The sequence below is a fragment of the Coffea arabica genome, chromosome 5c, assembly GCF_036785885.1.
Source record: "Coffea arabica cultivar ET-39 chromosome 5c, Coffea Arabica ET-39 HiFi, whole genome shotgun sequence".
NCBI lineage: Eukaryota > Viridiplantae > Streptophyta > Magnoliopsida > Gentianales > Rubiaceae > Coffea > Coffea arabica.
In genome coordinates, this window is record NC_092319.1 from 31,456,318 (window position 1) to 31,468,380 (window position 12,063).

At 36.0% G+C, this 12,063-nt stretch overlaps 1 protein-coding gene across 1 annotated transcript; it reads left to right on the top strand.

Annotated features, from left to right (window-relative positions):
- The first annotated feature begins 1,194 nt into the window (after positions 1-1,194).
- LOC113688796 (protein-tyrosine-phosphatase IBR5-like) lies at positions 1,195-9,984 on the top strand. The gene is made up of 5 exons (XM_027206594.2): positions 1,195-1,635; positions 6,415-6,514; positions 8,386-8,443; positions 8,704-8,810; positions 9,399-9,984. Exons 1-5 carry the CDS (start codon positions 1,396-1,398, stop codon positions 9,710-9,712), a joined length of 819 nt encoding a protein of 272 aa, XP_027062395.1. The 5' UTR covers positions 1,195-1,395; the 3' UTR covers positions 9,713-9,984.
- The last annotated feature ends 2,079 nt before the right edge of the window (positions 9,985-12,063 follow it).

Consider the following 12,063-nt stretch of genomic DNA (forward strand, 5'->3'; position numbering starts at 1 on the left):
AGTTTAAGTATCTCGAATGTAGGAGGTTTCTACAAAGAGGGTTGTAAGGATCGTTATTAGAGGCTAAACACGTAATAGTTTCAAGTAGACCAAAGACTTCACATGTACTATCTTGCAAATTAAGAAGAACTACTTCAAATTTGAAGTTAATTTCATAACCAACTCTTGATAATACGGAATTTATTTAGTCAAATAAAAATTTTATATTTTTTGTTGTGAATGCATACTTGATTCCTTTACATGGCTATTGTTGGATTTCCCTTTAAACAAGAATACATAAGATAAACACAATGGAATGTAGGTTATTGTATGTTATACCATATTATACTTAACTTGCATTGAGAGCCACAATCTGATACCGTTATACCCTTAAAATCGATAGAAAATTGTAATAAAAAATAGGCCAAATTTTTGGTGAAATTTTCTCTCTTTATAAATGGAATTTGGTGCTTATATTTAATTTCTCATTTAAATGGGTAATTTCTTCAAAGATCACAAATTTTGCTAAATTGATTGGCCAAAAAATTAAACCCACTATTGCTCTTGCCTCCTCCACTATCGCCACCATCAACCTTTTATTATCCCCTTTCCTCTCTCTTCCTCTTCTCTTATCTCCTCCATTCCCTTTCCCCACAACCCATCTCTCCTCTCTCCCCTCTCTGATCATGGCCGGCATGACTAAAAAAGGAGAGGGGGGGAAGGTTGGTTGCAAAAGAAAGGAAAAGGGAGGGAAGAGGAAGGGGAGGAGGGAGAAGGAGGAAGGAGGGGAAGGAAGGGAAGACGGATGAATGAGGGAGAGGAAGAGGAAGAGGGAGGAGCTGTGGTGGTGGTTGACGGCATTGAAAAATTAACAAAATTTAAAAAATATTCAATAAAATTTAAATTTTAAAAATACCCTGAAATAGATCTTGAAAACATTTAATTTGTACGAACCTCTTACCGTGCAAAGTTTTTTAAATAAAATGTTATAATGAATTTTTTCAAAAACACCTAATACAAAAGCACCAAAAACACAAACACAAATTAATTTCCCAATGGAAGAGCTTCTATAGAAAATATTCAAGGACTACATTGAGATTCAAAAAAAAATTAGGGGAGGATTCCAATAATCTAGCCCATAGCCTGACATTACGTAGTACTTCTAGGATGGGATCGCTATTAACTATTGGAGTATTATTACGGATTTATGATCTTCCTCACCCTCTCGGGCCACTCTCAAACCGTTAGCTATATAAGAACCGATCCCAATTCCCAAATCCCCATTCCCCCAAATCAAATTAAGCCCTCTGTGAGGTTTTCTCCTCTCGCCCTAATTCAATCGATCAGTAGTCGAATCCTATAAAGCGGAGTGAAACAACAGAAATTAGAAGTAAAAGAGAAGAAATTGATACGAATATGAGGAAGAGAGAGCGAGAGAATCCATGTGCGGTTTGTGGGCATTACCACAAGTACGAGGAAGGCGAAGTCTGCGGCGTTTGTGGTCACCGGATGCCCGCCGTTGCCGAGAAGTCTTCCTCCTTCCAAGTCAGTGCTTTCCCTTCCGAGATCCTGCCGGAGTTTCTCTACTTGGGTAGCTACGACAACGCGTCCAGGGCCGAGCTTCTCAAGACTCAAGGGATTTCTCGTATTCTCAATGTCAGTTGATGAACTCTCTCTTTTTTATTTTGATGAAAGAATTTTGCCTTGTTGTGCCTTGATTGGAGCTTGATTGGTGGACGATCTACTTCAGTGCTTGTACTTTGTTTGATGGTTGTGATAGTGTTTTCTTTATAGTTTATACTTGATTTGATTTTGGGGATTTGTCTTTTTAATGTGAAATGGTGATATTGCAGTCAAGTGTGTTTGTCCCTTTCGGTTTGCGACTTGAATTGGGAAATTTGAGACGTGGCTTTTATTGCAGTCTCTGCATTGGAAGTCGAAAGATTAGGGTTAGGCAATCAGGTTGTGGCATGCGTGCCACTATCACTGGTCATGATTTTGTTGAAACTTTGTAAAAAGATTTAATGTATTTGGAGGAAAGATGAGAAGAAAGATCCACTGATATCAAGGAAAAGGATAAAGATGACAACTGCAATTTTGTTCGTTACCAATCTCCTAGTTGGATTTGTAAAATTTCAGTTTGTTCTAAGAAGAACCCATCGACAATCAATGTCCTTGCTCAATATTTTTTTTTCCTGCCACGTGTAATCTGAAGTTTTCAATAAATGCTGATTGATTTACTATGATAAGGACTTTGCCGAATTATGTTGCAACGGTGGAAATCAATGCTGAATCTTTGTTTAGGTCAGTGAGCATGTGATTCAGCACATTACTGTCCGTTCTGCCCTTGATCTAGTGTGTTTATACCTGTGGGGGTGGGGGAGGCTAGGTTATTGAATACAATCTGATTCAATTGAATACTTTTCCGGAATCTGATTCAAATACAATCTAGTACCTATGGGTACATAAGAAATGTATTGAATCGATTCTTTTTATAGCTTTTCAATTGGATACTTGGGGTGAAGTATTTCAAATTCATGTTTAATGGGCTTAGATATCGGTTTAGATACAGTAAGATGCAAGATTTACACAGTATTAACCTCTGTTGAGATCTTGTAAGATATCGTCTCAATGAACTTGAACCGAACCTTAGTTTGTCACAAGTTTAGGTATGTTCTTGATCCGTAACCAGAATGCATATAATGTAGTTTTGGTGCTAAATTTTTTGGTCTAATACAGCTAAATGTTCTTTATTCCACAATTCCATGAAAGATTTTACTTAGTATCTGACACTAGAGGTAAAATATCAAGGGTAATGTTGTGTTGGGGTTCCATAATTGTTTGGAGCATATAATGGTAGCTTCTGAATTAGTACCATATTTCGGATCCAATATTGACAATGTAGGAAAACTTGGATTGCTTCTTGTCCTGCTTGACACGTGCTTATGCTTACAACCTACTCCTCGCAGCATCCATTAAAGTTTATTTATTTTAGAGCTGAAACTTACGGGAAGAAAAATAGATAATCTTCTAAATGCTTGCACAAACATAATTAGCTGCAACTCATTTACTGCAAGGGACAGCTTTGGCTGAGTATTTGAATAAAAGAATTACATCTGATATGTATTTGGTGAGGTTCTATGTTTCCTCCATCCCCTAAAGCCCTTCACTTCTGGAGAGTGCAACAATTATTCATAGGTTAATCGATAGATATAGTGCTCCAACTTTTCTTTCTTTCCAATTCTATAGTTCCAAAAATTGTTTTTAGGGCCTATATGTGGAATTCTCTGAGAGAGGTGTTATTAGGTGGTAAGTGAGGCATATTGTCCTTACCTTGAACATCTGATGGTGATGTTGCCTGCGCATGTTTGTACAAGATCCAGTTTGTAAGCGTTGTTAACAACTGGTGGACCAGCTTCTACAATGACTCTTATTTGCTGGTTGGGGAGTAGAAATTGGAAATCAGAGTTTCCACTTTTGGCATTGACAATAATTTTGTGATAGTGTGACAGCATCATGCAGATGGGGTTGTAAAAAGTTTGGTTTTTGAAAGGTTTGATACATTGGTGGTCATGTGAGTGCTAAAATCGGATCTTTTCATATAATGTCTGTACTTGGTCTGACAGAAATACATGAAATCTCATGCAAGTATAACAAAAAAGTGCACAAGCAGTTAGACAAGGAGATGAAGGACATGGTAACAACGAAATCTGTGATCAAGTTGACTGATTACAAACTTGCCTATTTTATATCCTAAATGAGGCAGTCTCACACTCCTAAGGTGAAATTTTTTTTTTTTGGGGGGGGGGGGGGGATTTCATTTGGCTTTGATATTGTTCATCTGTTGTCCTGTTCAATTACTATTGCTACATCAACGCTACACTGCCCCATATAACTGCTTGCTCGTCTTCTCAACCATTTCCCCCACTGCCTTCTCCTCACAACTTGCCTTTCACTTTTACTATAAATGGGTGACATGTGAGTTAAGCATGAATTAGAATATATAATAAATTAAGATAAATAATAAAAATACTGTAAGATAGCGATTCCTAAAGGCTTTTAGTTCTCTTATTATCATTTTTTTAAAATGCTCCGACATACAAATTATTTTTGAAAATGCATTTGAAAAATGGTACATGATTGGAATGGTTGGAATCATAGAAGGATGTGAAGAATGGAGACGAATAAAAGGGCCTTCTGGAGAATAAATAAAAGGAGAAGCGTCATGGTCTGAAAAAACTTGCCTAGAGAAGCTTGGGATACTGGTCATTTATCCTGGAAGAAGAGGTAGAGAATGAATTCGAAAGCTTTGTTAAAGGAAAACATGCAAGTGCTCTGTAGATTGATTTTCAGATTCTTTGATAAAGGAAAACATACAAGTGGTTCGTAGCTTGTTTCTTCAGTTGTGCATAGAAAGTTCCAAGAGTTGAGTAAAATTTCTAATTAAACTGCAAATATGAAAAAGAAGGTTATTCCTACCACCATACAAACCACCATCTCCTTAAATACAGACGGGAAGCCACCATGCAAACCACCATCTCCTTAAATACAGATGGGAAAAAGAAAGATACTGAAGGTGAAAAGAAGGAAAGTGAAGCTCAACGTTCAGTGGATGACTGTTCATCTGCTAGATTAGTTAGCTCAGGAACATGTCCATGGACATGGACTGTGTTCCTTTTTTTTTTTTTGGAAAAAGAATGAGTGATCTAGTTATATTTAACTTCTAAGGTGGTCCTACATATTTAAAGCATTATGTTTAAACCTAGATTGATATGGTTGGAAGCTGACTACTTGCTGTGGTAGTGGAAGAATACTTCTTATAACTTAACTATTTCAAAAGGAGCACATAATTGTAGTTTAGTATTTCACTTGATTACTTTGTTTTTAGGTAATTTTTCTAATTCTAATGCTACAGCTTTAACAAGTGTATTTATAATAAACAAGATTAAGTACATATTGGACCGTACTTCAACCTGGTTTGGCAAACAAATTCATTAGTCAAAATTCCATGGAGTACAGAACTGACAATTTTCCCTATACTTTTTAACACCTCTCCAGCTAACAGCAGCAAGTCTCATATCATGAATAATTCTGTCAAGAACCATGGTAAAAGATGAAGTGATGTTATTGTACTGTCAATGATACCTTACTCTCTGAAGGTGGTAAGCATTGTTTGATCGCCTAAGGATGGCGGTCCAAAATTAAACAGATTGTGGTGATTGAGAGGACCAAAAGTAAGCCCGATATGTAGAATCAAGGCTCATCACCTGTCTCCACAGTGCAAAAGAAAAAGGGAAGTCAGAAAACAGATGGTCAGTAGTATCCATATTCCTTTTAGAAATAATACAAGATGCATCATTAAAGAGTCCCCAGTCCAAGAGCCTAGCTCTGGTAGGATGTCCACTTTTATATTAAACTTGCATTATAAAAGGAAAATATGGGGCTAAGAAGCTCTGAGACTGTAAAAGTGTCCTTGACAGCAGATACACTAGCTTAGTGTTAAAGCATACTTTTAGTGGTTTTCTTCTACGAATGTCTGTCTAGCACACAAGTAATTTGTTGAACCTATGGTACTTGGACTTGGGTATGGGAGCTGGATACGGGTACGTGTCTAAGTGTCTAGTTTGTCAATCATATAGAATTAGGATATGGTGACACTTCTAAGGGTCACATACTGGTATGTGGGTACAGGGAAGATTCTAGCAAATATACAAATTATGTATATGGATTGTTGTTTATTTATTATCGAACAGGGATTTTTTCCCTTGGAATTTTTGAGATTTCAAATATGCAAGGGAAATTTAGAATTTAAGATAGGTCACAGTTCTCCACTTCTTTCTACTTTTCATCTTCTTTTTCACCTGATCATCTTTCTTTCTAATCTGAAAGTCCTATAGTTTTCCACTTCGCTTTCCATTTCTCCTCCTCCTCCGCCTCCACTATCAACATACACCAGACAAGAAAGTCAAAGTACCCAAAAAACTTTTAAAGTGTCCCATATGGATCCCATACCATTACTACTGTCATGTCACGTTGAGAGGGCTTGTTGGGATAAAACAAAGGGAGTAACATAGTGTCAAACAGTGTACTTTTGATTTCTTATAGTGCCCTTGCCAATTGAAACTCATGTTATTTTCATGAGATATTAGCATAGAAATTTTTTTAGTGGAATCCTTATCGTGGATTTCAATCTAATAGATATTCTGGTGGTCTGCCTCTATCTTCCCTTATATGTCGCACTACGAGCTGTTTGTTTTCTATTTATATATGCTCATAATGTTCTTGGTGGTCTGTTGTATCTTTAAATATCGTAGGTAACAATATTAGCCTTCCATCATTAGTGAACTGGTTAAAGAGTTTGATGATATAATCCTGCATTTCTTCCCTCTTTTTTTTCCTTCTTTGGTATGCTCATGCATTCTGTTCCATGTGCAGACTGTACCTGCTTGTCAAAATTTATACAAGAATTCTTTTACATATCATTGCCTTCCAGACAACCAAAATTTGCCCTTCGAGGATGCAATTCAATTCTTAGGTGAGTATCCAGGGCTCTTCTTATGAAAACCTTATTGTCAGATTACAAATTAATGTTAAAAAACACACGGTCCTACTTTAAGCTGGAATTCACTAGATGAGAAAGGAGAAAATTGGATGAATGGAAGCATTCTTCTTCCATTTCAAAGTTCTCCTTTCAAGGAGCAAATAAATGGCATTCTCTCTTCAGTATCTGCATTTACATGTTACACATATGTTGTTGTGCTTCTTTTAAATCACTTAAAATGGTGAGAGAACTAAGCGCTACGAAGTGAGGGGACTAAGTTTCATTCACTGCCATGGCGATCTCTGTTTCTTTATCTAGATTGGCGGCAACCATTTAGCTTAACTGTATTTATTAGGATCAAGGATTTTATAGTCTTGCCCATTTATTATGAACAGCATCTAAAATGCAGCTTTTGTGTGTCTTCTTGAAATCTGAGATACTGTCTGTACAGTTCCTCTCCCTGGAATTGAGGTTATTAAAGCCCTGGGTTTTGAGCTGTCAATTTTTCCTGGATTAATCTGATGAAATTAAATCTAAAAGCACCACCACGAGTGCAGGAAGAGGAGAGGGAGGAAATTGTGGAATTTCCTCAGATTTCCCTGGGATTGCCTGGTTTCAGTTGCTTTGAAAAAAAGGGGGGGGGGGGGGAAGATGGCATTACTATATGAGATTCTAGCCTTATTTATTTTAAGTGCGCATTGTACTAGTTCATCTAACTGGTATCATATATTTTCCCTTGCTGCTTTGCTAATTACTTCTGGCCGTAAAATTGCGAACTTGGAGTTGGATTTAATGAAATTGTTTTAAGTAGTTAAAAATGTTTGGACATTTGGTCTGCACTTTACATTATTGTGGTTCTTAATTAATCCTTTCTCCCTCCCTAGAGTGTTGTGTGATACAGTAGATATGTATCTTTGGCGGAGTTGATATTTATGTAGGAAGTCAAGTAACGGAATTTGTGTCGGAAACTTGCATGTTCTTTTCTGATGTGAATATGGAGCATATGAAGAGCTTCCATTGGTGTTGAGCAAAAACTTTGACAGGATCAATTCGAAGATTGCGTGTGCGTGTTTTTTTTGGGGGAATTAATGCTGCATGAAGGCGCTTGAGAGTTGAGAATTTGATTGTGGTGTTGAGTTTTAATTGGGTTTGTAAAATGATTCCGTTCCTTGGCCTGGTAACTGATAATTAAAGTGAACAACCTGGAATTGATTGTTTGTAGATATGTATTTATTAACATGTGTATGCCTATGTGCACACAAATATTTGTTTAGGTTAAGTTGTCATTGATTTATTCATTTAGCCCAGGTGGCAATGTTATGGTTAACCAACATAATAATAATAATAATAAGTAGCCAGTGATGGCAACTTGGCTGCATGGTTCTGAGTTAAGGTGTAAAGTTTACAGTGGATGGGTTCACGTTACAGTACAGCATATATCCTTGCTATCATGTATGTAGTTTCTTACCTATTACAGGATTTTTTGTGCTTCAAAAATTCCATGAATGCAACTGTGATGTTTGAATCTATAGATAGAAATTTTGGTTTACAAAAAAACCTGTACAGAAAATTTTACCACATCATTAGGTGATCATCATATGCTTTTGAATGAAATCAGGCAACTTTTTTAACATTTTGAGCAAATAATTTACTATGCCTTTTTAGATGGGTTTGAGGCATTAATTATTTTAAACTCAGTAGTTTTGATGTGGATGGTGTAGGTATGCTACTGTCAAGCAATGGTAAATATCTTTTTATACATTCTCAATGGCTCTGTTATGATGGATGTGTGCAATTGCATCATTCTATTTTTTGTATTTGTTTTTCCTGGTTTTGCATATCTGACATACTTGTTACATGTGCAGAAAAATGTGAAAAGGAAAATGCTCGTGTTCTTGTACACTGCATGTCTGGAAAAAACAGGTAGGTTAGGTTAACTAGATTTCTTCTGGACATCTGGGTTTATACAGTCTGCTAGAAAGGCTCCCTGATTTTCATTTTGAAGATCCTTGAATGGGCTTAATTAAAATAAAAAGATATTGTACAGTTTTGCAGGCTGCTAATGACTGTTTCTACTTCTGACTGTTTCTACTTCTTGGCCTGAGAGTTTTAGTAAATGATTATTACTTTTATAATCTTTTGTTGGCTGGAACTTTTGATTTATAATTATGCTTCTCTTGCAGGTCGCCAGCTATTGTAATAGCTTACTTGATGAAAAGCAAAGGATGGAGATTAGCACAGAGTTATCAGTGGGTGAAGGAACGGAGAGCTTCAGTTGACATAACTCAAGGTTTATCATTTTACTGCTTTTGCTCGTGGAACTTCTACTTGTAAAGTTGAAAATAGTCTAATCTTGGCTGTAGATATGTGATTCTTTCAACTGAATGTCTGTCTTTTTCAGTATGTACTATAAAGCGGCTGAAGTATCTGTGTATCTGCACATGATACTTGGGAAAAGCCCCTGATCTTTATCCACCACAGCCCCAAGAAAAAAGTTCAAATTCTGAGAATTGAATTGGTTTTTTTTTTTTTGGGAGGGGGGGGGGGAGATTAAAGGACTGAATTGAACATGTCTATGCAAGTGAACAGTTGGATCTCAGATATTTCTTGCATGAGGGAATAGAGGCTTGAAGCAATAAATAATTTACCTAGCAAAACTTTTGTCATCTAGGATGTTATAGTCAGAGGATCCTATCATAACTACGCTACAATTGTTCGTATCTTTGTTCTGTCCAAAGTTGTTATCCTGTTTCTGTTGTATTTGCATGTTATTATCTCCAGACACTATTATCCTTAGATGTTAGAGTTGTCCTGCTGGGATTATTGCTGTTTTCCCAGGTTGAATAAGCTTCTGATCTCCTATTTCCATAATTTGTAGCCGTCTACCAACAACTACTGGAGTTTGAGCAGAAGATTTTTGGCTCAGTTGATAATTGCAGCGCAACATGGCCTACCTTCAGTCCAGGTGTGCCATCTTTTAGCTTTGGTTTTCCAAAGCCAAATAATCCAGTTCTTGCTCCTGCTTTCAGTAAGGCCGGTGCTTCGTCTGTTCTTGCCCGCCCAGCTTTTGACATCCCACCTCAGGAGTTCATTTTTGGAGCTGACCAGGCTCAGCAAAGTACTTCTGCAAGTTGTTTTGATACCCACCCTCCTGATCAAAACAGCAAGGATATTCCCATGGGTGGTTCATGATGAGCATTGAATTCTAAACTTGTGTTTCATAGCACCAACATGGGCGAGAATCAAATCAGATTTGTTGGGATAGAGAGGTTGTTGTGATATTTGGATGTAAATTAGGTCAAAAGGATTATATGGATGTAAGTTGGATTCTTAGTTATTGTACCTTACATTTTGTTGAATTTTTGTCCAAAAGTGCTAGGAACTCATTTCTGATTGGGTAAATAACAAAAAAGCCCCCTGTAGTATAGCTATGTTATAGAAAAGCCTCCTGTGGTTTTAAATCATACACATCGGTACGTCATAGTTTGAAGTAAAGTGAAAAATCAATGGAAATTGTTAAATTTAATGCGTGCGATGTAAACGCGTTGGAAATGCGCGTGGTTCTTCCAAAAAATAGTTTTTTGAGGCAAATTTTGACATGAAATGCCTATTTTGTCCCTTATACCTTAATAAAACAACCATGATTCTTTTTCAATTTGCTTCAAACTTGTAGAAATCAACATTTTTTGCTTATATTATTAGTGAATAAAACTAATGAATCAAAATCGTTTGTTTTAGGCTATTTTTTGCTTATATTATTAGGGTATTTTTGTCAGTTCACTCAAAATCGTTTGTTTTAACGATTTTCGTCAATGTTCAAATTATTTCAAACAATGAGGTACCAACACATGAATCAAAACCGTTCGTTTTAGGCTAATTTTTGCTTATATTATTAGGGCATTTTTGTCATTTCACTCAAAATCGTTTGTTTTAACGATTTCCGTCAATATTTAAATTACTTCAAACAATGAGGTACCAACACATTTTATTTGAAACTATAGGGGGCTTTTCTTTAAGAAAGTTATAACATCGGGGATTTTTTTGTTGTTTACCCTTTCTGATTTTATACATAACATCAGAAGTTTTACCAAGCCAGCGAGTTCTCAGTTCATATTCAGTTGATAATAATCCCTTTCTGGCTCCTCGTGTTAATTTCCCATTGTCACAGTAAGAACCTTGCTTGTTGTCCGTAGATGGCTGTATTCTTTGGTGGTGCACAGGCGTCTTTCTTATGGCAAGATCAGCAAGAATTTTGTTGTAGTTGCATCTGTATTTTTACTGGGGTGGGGAAGTGCTGGTAGAGTTGTGCTTTGCTTCCATGTAGCGTTCAGAGTATTAACCTGCTTTACTAGCATTCTGATTTTGTTTCCTAGATATTCATTTTAAGGGAAAAAAATGCAACATGTTAGCCTAAAAATGAGCTAGTTTCAAAATGACTGATGAGCTGCCAATGTGTAATGACTAGTGTTCTTGGTCTCCTGGAGCGGTAATTTTCAATTTCCTTGAAGAAATACTGATTTGGTTGAATCGACCTTGGGGTAAGTGTGTCTAAATACTTAGCACAAATCAAATAACAATTTATCCTCGGGGAAAGCATCGGATGATTAGCCACTACTTCTTCTTGGAGAGGATAATTCAAATACATAAGTAGTAATGTATGTTAAAGAACTGTTGAATAGATTGATTAACTTGTATATATACATACTAACCTATCTTGGGATGGCAATTGGGGCACTAACGAGGGGAGGGTTGGGGCAGGTGGTGGGACGAGGTGGGAGAGTATACGGCCGCCCCAGCCCCCACCCCGTCACCCATTAAAAAAAATTAATACATATATATTTGTGTGTGTATGTATATAATTATATATACATATATAATATTTAATTTAATTAGATACAAATTTATGATAATAATATTATTAGTTATATGTATTATATAATGGATATTAGTATATGTAATATAATTGATATTGTTAATTATACTAATAATTATACATATCTACTAATAGAAATTATTAATTAGTTATACTAGATTTACTAATACATTTGTACAAAATTCCTAATTACATTGAACACAATAACACTTTTTCTCAAAAAAATACAATAATGACTTAGTAATTGAATTTGTGTCAAAAGTAAAAACGTGACTACTTTAGTTGTATTTGTTTCATCACATGGGATCGTATTCAAATAACTTTTATTTGATAGTTTTTATGGATTTCAATTGTGAAATTACAATGGATAATAATTTGGTAATGTATTGATATTTTAGTACTTGATTATTTATTAAAATTTGACTATAATAAAATTATATGACAAATTTTTATTAGTCCCGGCGGTCACCTGCGAGGGAAGCTGGGCGGGGCGAGGGTTGGGAGAATTAATGGGCAACAGGGTCGAGGGCAGGGAAGGGGTTTCCCGCCTTATTACCACTCCAAAACTTATCATACATATACACATATCAAAAATTACTATCTTTTTTTACATTTGTAGACTTTTTCAATATAATCTTACATATCTTTTCTTGTATTTATTTACTTTTTC

What these genes read in the sequence shown, in the direction of transcription:
- LOC113688796 (XM_027206594.2), top strand. Translation starts at nt 1,396, where the DNA reads ATGAGGAAGAGAGAGCGAGAGAATCCATGTGCGGTTTGTGGGCATTAC. An exon ending in GGATGCAATTCAATTCTTAG is followed by an intron (nt 6,515 to 8,385) that starts GTGAGTATCCAG and finishes TTACATGTGCAG; the next exon opens with AAAAATGTGAAAAGGAAAAT. An exon ending in TTCAGTTGACATAACTCAAG is followed by an intron (nt 8,811 to 9,398) that starts GTTTATCATTTT and finishes CATAATTTGTAG; the next exon opens with CCGTCTACCAACAACTACTG.